The sequence below is a fragment of the Amblyomma mixtum genome, chromosome 5 (assembly GCF_055824585.1).
Source record: "Amblyomma mixtum isolate Tamu chromosome 5, ASM5582458v1, whole genome shotgun sequence".
NCBI classification, from domain to species: domain Eukaryota; kingdom Metazoa; phylum Arthropoda; class Arachnida; order Ixodida; family Ixodidae; genus Amblyomma; species Amblyomma mixtum.
This window is the reverse complement of record NC_143016.1, coordinates 121,031,859-121,040,733: the sequence shown is the minus strand read 5'-3', so window position 1 is coordinate 121,040,733 and position 8,875 is coordinate 121,031,859. Positions and strand designations below refer to the sequence as shown.

Here is an 8,875-nt window from a genome sequence, read left to right as displayed (position 1 = left end):
CTCTTCACGATTCTTCTTGGCTGTAGCAACGGAACGTAGCAGCTGCTTAACACCGCATTTCAAAGGTCATCTCATATCCCATGCTTTTCATATTCACATGCTGCCCCACTGACTAGTCCGTAAGCGGAAAATCGAACTGTAGTTCCACATTTGGGGCGACCTACGCTCCGCTGGTTACAGATGTGAGGTTACTAACCTGAAATTTTCTGCCGAGCTATGAACCGCTTGCCTGTGAGAATAAACGCATGCGCGAGCGAAAAGTGTAATCGCTGCGACGTGTCAATTTTCTTCGGTAAAGCCGAGTGGCATCAGAAATAATTATTTTGGTACTCAGGCACTACAACTTCCAGTCAGGCCCTTAGCTATTGCCTGTTCGGTCCCATTGGGTGCACGTTTGTCTGAGGGCAATTGAGGTGTCAGAAGGTCACGTGACTTGCTGCAACACCAGCCACCAAGGTTGCTTCTGAGGAATTATAGTCAGCCAGCTCTAGAGCCCCCGCTGGCCTATTTAACCGATGTTCGTCTGGTCGCTCTGCGACCGTGAAGAGCTAGGTGGCTGAGTGCAACCTGAAAGTGTGGCAGGCAGGCCACCTAGGTCCCGTGAACTTGTGCCATCACAAACTGCCCACCGGATTGGGAGCAAATTGCCTACCGCGCCAGGTTGCAGTTCAATTAATGATTTGTTGCGAGAGGTTGCTCGGGAAGAACAACTTGGGTCTCGCAATTCCCACCAGTGGCGGCATCTTCTATCTCAGGGCAGTGGCGCATCGCGTCGCTTAGCCGCTGCGCCACTGAGCCAGGAGTTGTATGAGGCCTCTCAGTGGCCTATGAATGCAGGGCAGAGAACGGCCTGTGAGAGAATGAGTACCGAAATGCTACCGCATGGAATTCGCATGTGACCTAAAAATAATCCATCGTTTCTCTTTGTTCTGCATAGAACTGCATGTAACGTGGCAGAAGCAGGCACCTGCCAAGGGTGTGTACTGCCTGAAGCTTTGCCTCCAATGTTCACTTTTCGACGATTTTATCAACGTCACAGCGTTAAAGTTCCCATTCTCTACCATATCTTGTGTCGGCGTTGTCGCCGCCTGCATTGTCAGCTAAAAATCACGGGCAATTGCTCTGGCATCAGTTCCTCAGAGAGCAACCTTGGAGGCAGGTGGGCCACCTATGCGCCGTGGCCTTGTGGCATCATCAGAACATGCGCGTCACAACTTGAGCAAAATGTGCACCATGGCAGGTGGCAGTTACATTAATAATTGGTCGCTCGGAAAGAGCAACATGAGCCGCACAAGGCGCACCACTGGCCGGACCTGGCATTGCAGGGTGGTGGGCCATTGCTTAACCGGTGCACCACTGCGGCAGGAGCGGCATGAGGACTCCCAGTGATCAATGAATGTAAAGTATAAAACGATCTTTTGCATATATGGGAATTTGCCAACCACACTATAGTGTCAGTCCCTTAAGGCGGAGCTTGATAGATCCTTAAGATAAGTATTTGTAATAAATGGCTGGTTAGTATGGTTGGCGGTAACGGCATCAAGAAGACAACTATGCCAGGGTAGAAAGCACTAACTGCTGTTTTCTCTTAATCACGCTGGTGCTTTTTGTAGCGTTGTTTCGGATGATTATAGGATTGTAACACTCATGTTCCTTCGAGGTTCTATTTTCAATAGGGTATATTAACCTTGCTCGAACTTTTTCATCAAGCGCTCTTATAGCAGCGGCAGGAGGAAGAGGAGAAGGAACCTTTTTTTGAGTAGCCTATAGTTTAAGCTCTGGAAGCAGCCCGACAGGGCCCCAGTTAGTCGAGGAGCCCAATGGCCTCTTCTCGTTTGGCCCGATCGATCTGCCTCAGCTGTTCGACTGTGACAGCGGCTAGCCTAGCGTCCTCCTAGGAAGAGCAGCAGGAGAAAGGATGCCATTTGCTGCGCGCGGTTGTGGCCAGGCCTACAGGTATATGCGGCATAGAATATAATCGGTGTGGCAGGCACTGAGCTTCTCGTAATTTTTTTGGTAATAAACAACACTCTCTGGTTTAACTTCATTGTATATCAGCACAATTTGTTTTTCCTTTTTTAGAATTACGAATGAAATTAAGCGTGCACGGAGAAGAAATTTTAAATACAAACTAAGTTGGTAGCCACTACTTCATGAGGAATATCAAAATTGTTTATTATTTGCACATGAACATACTCGCAACAAGCAGATATTTCCTGTTTTCACTTCAAAGAATATTTATTGTATGGGCTTATTTGCTGTGTGGGCGCCTTCACTGGCTCTTATTGGTTGGTGAGTGGCTGTAACTATGGTGAAGCAGTTTTCGTTAAGAAGTTTAGGGTACTTTAGGAGTGTTAAGGGTTTACGTTAAGTACCTAGGTACTGAAGAAATAAAATGCTGATTATACTAGGTGCTGTCGCAATGGCTAAAAACGTGCATTTAAGATTCTAGAGGTTTCAGCATTTCCGATCCATAAGCAGTCGTTTATACGCTATTGGATAACGACGCTGATCAGCATTACCTTTCGATAAACGCCCAGCTACCTAAAGCTTCAAACAGGATCTGAATGCACTGCGAATTTGTGTCACGAACGGTGAACTGTCCATGCGAGTGGCTTAAGCGACCGTCGTTATTGAGTGCTAAAGGAGCACCTTCACACTCCCGCGACAGAAGAATTCATACTTTTTCCGATAGTGAAGAATTAATGATAGCTCTGGAACGCTCTGTAAGTGAGATTAATTGAGGGGATAAGCATCGCAATTTACGTGTCTTGTTTTATAAAGAGATATATGGGTTTGTGTCCTTACCACTTCTGCTGAACCCAGCAAACTGTACTTTGATGTTTATTGTTTATTCATTGATCCTTTGCTCATTAGGGCGTAACAATATGGAAAACAAACATCATGCAGAGCACGGGAAGTTTATAGATTCGATTCTATTAAATGGTTTTTCGTTCAATCGGAAACAGGGCATGAACACTACATACTGTCAACACAGGTAAGTGCCGGCTAAGTTTTGTGTTTGCAAATAAAGAGCTCCCGTCTCTCTCTGTCCCTCTCTAACGAAACAACAGCAACTACAACAAAAAAAAGTACTGCTGAGGCCACAAGCCTAAAGCGCTTTGCGCTTCTGAGACCGCTTGGCGAAAGCAGGGAAGGTGTGAAATTTTTTCACGCAAGTTTAGGTCGCTCACGCGTCCCAGGTGTGCTCAAAGGGTTGCGCTTCAAGTTGATGCACTGTTACCCTGTCCATGGCCGTCCACGCAATACTGCAAAAGAAGAAGAAACTTCCGAAATGTGAAAACTAAAAGAAGAGTTTAGGAAGAGTGAAAGGGCATTTTCTTCATTTTTGCGTGTTTTTTTTTTATTCAGCGACATGCGTCGGATTTCTTCGCTGACCAGTATAAAAGATTGCCGACGGAGTCAAGACGGTACCACAAGACATTTGTCTCCGCCTCAACCTCACTTGCATCTGCTATTCCGCCGAGCGCCACTTGTGAAGAGAGAAAACAGCCGGAATGCTTTCGAAGGTGAGATACTACAACTGCACAGATTCCCCGTGAGAAACGACGCACATATAACGAAATCATACCATACTACAATACCCAGCTTTCATTAGACTGATCAGCCACTTTTCCGAAGAATGTTGGGTCCTGCTGATGATAGGAAAGAGGGATAGCTTTTACCTCACTATAGGTAAACGACTGGAGCCGAAATAAGAGAGGAGCTGCTAAATGGCAGGACGCCATGCATACAGTGCTAGTTTACGAACGAGCTCCAACGAAGAACAAATGTTCTATTGCATCCTTTCACGCCCTAGAATTTATGTTAAGAAATTTGTATGGCTACTGAGAATATGTAGCTCTCTCATTCGCATCGCTATACTTATTAACGGGTGATTTTGAATCTGGATTACTGGCTGTTGCTTGGGTGAAAATTATGCCGGATGTGTCAGAGGATATTCTGAAAAATTTTCAAAAGAGCCAGTTAGAAGTTTGAAAAATTTGTTAGGACCAGACTATTTGCAGCGGCAGAGGTGGGCTCCTCGGGAAGATTAATTACAATTTCATTACAGTATCATGATATCTTTATAATTAGCCTAGATGATGCCCGATGAAATTGGTACGTTCGAAGCCAGGGTCACGACGCTGCCATCACAGTTTCTGAAAGAAATAAAAAGGCGTTCCTTGAAGCTTTGCTGCTAGAGGATATCCAAAGGTTTCTTCCGCACAGAACCGAAAGAGCACAAGAAGCGGGTTGTGTACTTTCTGCGCACGCAGCAACCACCGATGACGTATTGCAATGACCATGGCGCGAAATTAGAACTGGCTAGTCAATATGATCCCGCTATGCATTTATTTTTTCACAGAAGCTCAAAAAATAAAAAAAAAACTACCGCGCACGTGGCGATGACTATAATTTTCCCCGCAAAAAGCGGAGCACGAAACGCGATGACTTGGTACAATGCCGCAGGCTGCTCGAATTGGGCGCCATGGGCACTGTAATACATTACAAGCGGAAGTTGCATTTGAAGCGCCTTATGCGCTTAGTTTTGCCTTTATGGGGAAAAATATGCGGCAAGTTTCTTTGTGCTGCAGAGCTTTACAGAATGAATTTTTCCACGTATCACAAAGTGACATCACGTAGCCGTCTCCACGTCTTCGGGAACTGAATAGTAGGCTGTGTAAATTAAAATTGGTTTTTAATTTTAGTTAGTTAAATGGTAAATTAGGGCAATTTTTATAGTGACTGACGTCCGCTGCGGCGGCCAGTTTGTCCCTGAAAAGAATTTCTTGCTTTGTCGAACAGACCACTGAGAAAGTTTTGAAGATATTCACTTAACACTCGGCTTATTTCCAGCAATGGAGAGTTTATCTCCCACGAGAGAACAGTAATACGTTATACGTGCCATTTGATGAACGAGGACAAATAAGACGTTTGAGCAGCTCGAAAATAATTTTAGCAGCTCGATCTGCCTATGCGCAATAAAAAGCTTAATTGAAAGGATATATTGCGGAAAAAAATGGAATGCAATTCCTAACTGTCATCCTTTTTAACTTAAGTGTTGAGTCCTCAAACAGGACACAGTTAACTATTGTTTCCCGAATTTCATGTTTTCGTAACGCAATTTATTAGGTTCAAAGCTTCGGTACTGTAGTAATAAGAAAGCTGCTTCGTTTGCATTCAGCCGCAGAAACCTATTCACTGATATGCATTGCCAATGTCTCGATGCATTTTTCTCTGAATATTTAGACAAGCACAGCGTACTCATTTCGAGATAATGCAAGCTTTTACAGCTTCGGGCTAGTTTCGATTTCCATTGTGTACACTTAAGCACACAATTGGAATTCATAATTCGCTAGAAAAAAAGAGAAATCTCCTACGTAGAATTCACTACAGCAACAAATATGACATGAAAGCAATAATAGAAGGCTAATAACATTACATGAATCCAGCACGAAATGCCAACAAATGTAGTTATGGACGGGTGCCATCGAGTGAGAAATTTTTAAAGCTTGGTTGGTTTGGTTTGGTCCGGTTTATGGGGTTTAACGTCCCAAAGCGACTAAGGGTATGAGAGACGCCGTAGTGGAGGGCTCCGGAAATTTCGACCACCGGGGGTTCTTTAACGTGCACTGACATCGCACATTACACGGGCCTCTAGAATTTCTCCTCCAAAGAAATTCAACCGCCGCGGCCGGGATCGAACCTTTTAAAGCTTGGACTGCTCATTATAATATCAGTGGCTGGTATCGAGAGGCTGTCATCTGCAGCACGAGGCGTGCACTGCGCGGACGGAAAATTTTAAGCGGATAAAGAAATGGTTTCTATCCTGCATAAACTCGTAATGGACAGCAGCAAGCGTGTCTTAAATGGCAACCTCAACTGAAATATTTTGCAAGGAGCCGGGTGAATTTAGTTTACAGTGTTCTGCAGCAAGTGAGAAAAAAGAAATTAATGAGCGAACCGTTCCTTAATGCTTAATTGGCGTCATTTTCCGCAGGCACAACTGCTGCTGGTCTTCCTGGCGGCGAAAGCTTACGGGCTGCACCACCACCAGACAGCAGCCGGGTACCCTGGTCCTGGCTTCGGTGGCTATGCTGCCCCGGTGGCGGGCAATGCTTACAGAGGATACGCGGACTATGCCTCTGTAGGTATCATCATCGACATCACCAGCAGCTTAACTATGCCCGCTGTAGGACAAAAGCCTCTCCCATATCTCTCAAATTAACCCTATCCTCTGCAAGCTTCGGCATCTTATCCAAGCCATAGTTCCTAAGGTTATCCGTCCGTCTGACTCCTGTCGTTCTATGTGGCACTTGCATTCTCTTGGAACGCAATCCGTTACCGTTAAAGAGCATCTGTTACATTGCCTTCGCATTAAATTCCCGGTCCATGACATTTTGCTAGACTTACACTGCGATATCACCCACCTGCGTTTGTTCACTGACCAGTCAGCTCTCTTCTTGACTCTTAACTTTACGCGTGTTTTTTACACAGCCAGGGATAGCTGGCTGCACTGTGCTCAAATGAAGTTCGAACCTTTTCTTCAGCTTCCACGTTTCTGTCCCATGGCTACGTACCATTAACATATAGCTGTTGCATGCCTACTTCCTATACTAGCCGCTATGTTTCTGGCCCAGAGGTTATTATCGCTGGAACAAAGCATTTGTGCACTTTTTTTATGGATACTGGTGTGCTGCTAATCATAACGTGAGACCACTTGCAAAACGCACTCCATCCCATTATTATTCTCCTAGTTATTTCATTCTCCTGGTGCGTACCTGTGGCGACTACCTGCCTTTAGCAGATGTACTTTCTTACCACTTCCAAGCTTCTGCTCTCTATCGTAAACTGCTGCTCCCCATTAAGTGCCCGCTGAACAAGATTTTAGTTTTATGCGTATTATTTTTAAGCTGCAGAGAGAAGGATTGTTTGATTAGGTCCTCCATCATGCGTCGCCTGATTTACTTATCAAGGCAATGTCGTGCGCAAATCAAAGATTGCGAAGGTAACCTGTACGTGTAAGTAACATCATTCACGAGCACTGAGGTTATTACGATGGTTGCTGCAACACTAACTCACTGGTACAAATTGGAGAATCTGCAATTCTGAGCTTCAGGTGCCACAAGGTATTGAAGTCGAGTAGACTTTACACTAATTGAAGAAGATGCGCAAGCGTTACCCTTCCTGCGGGGTTAAGATTCCTAGACGTAAATAGCTTTACGCATAAGAAAATACGCGCACATTCAATTTCGCCTTCGTTAGACAACGGGCTCTGCATAAACAACGTCCGAATGTCACAACAAAATTGCACAACCACTCGGGTTACACGATGAGAAGTGTGAAATATCATACCGCTGAAATGCCAGTGATTTTGACTTAACTTTTTTGGTATTTTTTATTTTGATTTACATATACCCCTGTTTGACAAATCTACCTATTTTCTTCTATTCTTAATTTCCGAAGGTCTCTATATTTGGTATGATAGCAGTCGGATGAAAAATTGATTTTCCCTACGCACACCACCTTGCATAATCCAATTTATATCTGCATGTTTTGGGAGAAGATGCTTAGCGTGGACCATTTTTATTTCGGGTCGAGTAACCACCATTGGTCACAATTAGAGTGATTAATTCCACTCTCTTACGAGAAAAAGTGTTTGAATTAGACGAAACACTTCAATGAACCACCGAAATGGAATGACTGCACGCCCTTACTTCTACGTATTTCCAGAAAGTTTAGTAAAACGCGCGGGAAAGAAGATTAAATGACAGTTCCACAGCAACGCGCGGGAAAGAAGAATAAATGACAGTTCCACATTCACAGTTAAAGTAACCTGTGCTTTGTTCTTTAAAGCTCTATACTAACTAATCACGGGGGACTAAGTGAAACTTTTTACTTTTTCTTTCCAGCCCCCTCTGCCGTACAGCTTCGGCTACGACAATGTGGACGAGTACGGCAACCGCCATTTCCGCAATGAGCAGGGAGACTCGCGCAATGCGAAGACCGGATCGTACGGCTACCGGGACGCGTACGGCCTCTACCGCCGGGTGAACTACATCGCCGACGCCAATGGCTTCCGGGCCACAGTGGACACAAACGAGCCAGGAACTGCACCGGGTGCCAGCGCCGACGTGGTCTTCAACGCCGCCCCGGTCGTCCCACCGGTTCCCGGTGGTGCAGCAGCTTCAAGGGCCGGATTTGCTCCCACTGCCTACGGTGCCAGGGGTGGGGCCACCGGCTACAACAATGCATACAGCGGATACACTGGATACGGATATGGACAGTACGGTGGCGCTTCAGCTGGCTACGGCCGCGTTCCGTACGCAGGGTATGGCTACGCTCCAGGAGGCAGTGCTCTTGGTGGCTACGGTGGAGCTGGATATACAGCGGGGCGATATGCCCCAGCGGCATATGGCAGAGCCACCGGATGGGCTGCCGGTCATCAGGGTTTCCGGCGGCGCTAGTGGAAGAACTGCTTTCTGGGAGACCGCATATCGAGGCATCGAAATATTGTGGTCAAGCCAGGAAAATTGTTCGGGCTATATCCATGATTATGTGTTGGAGAAAATAAATATATGACGGTCCACCTCATTTTGTTGGGAAATCACAATATCGTAAATGGTTGCTGTCAGCGGTGCCAAAGGGATTTTTGAATGTGCCAGCCGAACGTTGTAATTTTTTAAGTAGCACTTCCAGAGGATGGGCACCACTCTACATTCTGAGACGATTTCGTAGTCTTCAACTCCTTATGGACATATTGTAAATGGTCGTTTATGAATTAAGTTGTGGTATAAGGAGCCTCCACATTGAGGACAAATTAGCATTGTTATCGAAAAACGGCAAAGAAAAAATCTGCCGCACTGAACAG

At 45.5% G+C, this 8,875-nt stretch overlaps 1 protein-coding gene across 1 annotated transcript; it reads left to right on the top strand.

The window, feature by feature from the left end:
- Positions 1–5,977: 5,977 nt before the first annotated feature.
- LOC149343530 (uncharacterized) lies at positions 5,978–8,471 on the top strand. The gene is made up of 2 exons (XM_089546993.1): positions 5,978–6,151; positions 7,917–8,471. Exons 1-2 carry the CDS (start codon positions 5,978–5,980, stop codon positions 8,469–8,471), a joined length of 729 nt encoding a protein of 242 aa, XP_089403119.1.
- Positions 8,472–8,875: the final 404 nt, after the last annotated feature.

Bases quoted from the DNA above. Each gene is read 5' to 3' on its own strand.
- LOC149343530 (XM_089546993.1), top strand. From the start codon at position 5,978: ATGCTTAATTGGCGTCATTTTCCGCAGGCACAACTGCTGCTGGTCTTC. The intron at 6,152-7,916 runs GTAGGTATCATC...TTTTCTTTCCAG, and splicing joins GATACGCGGACTATGCCTCT to CCCCCTCTGCCGTACAGCTT.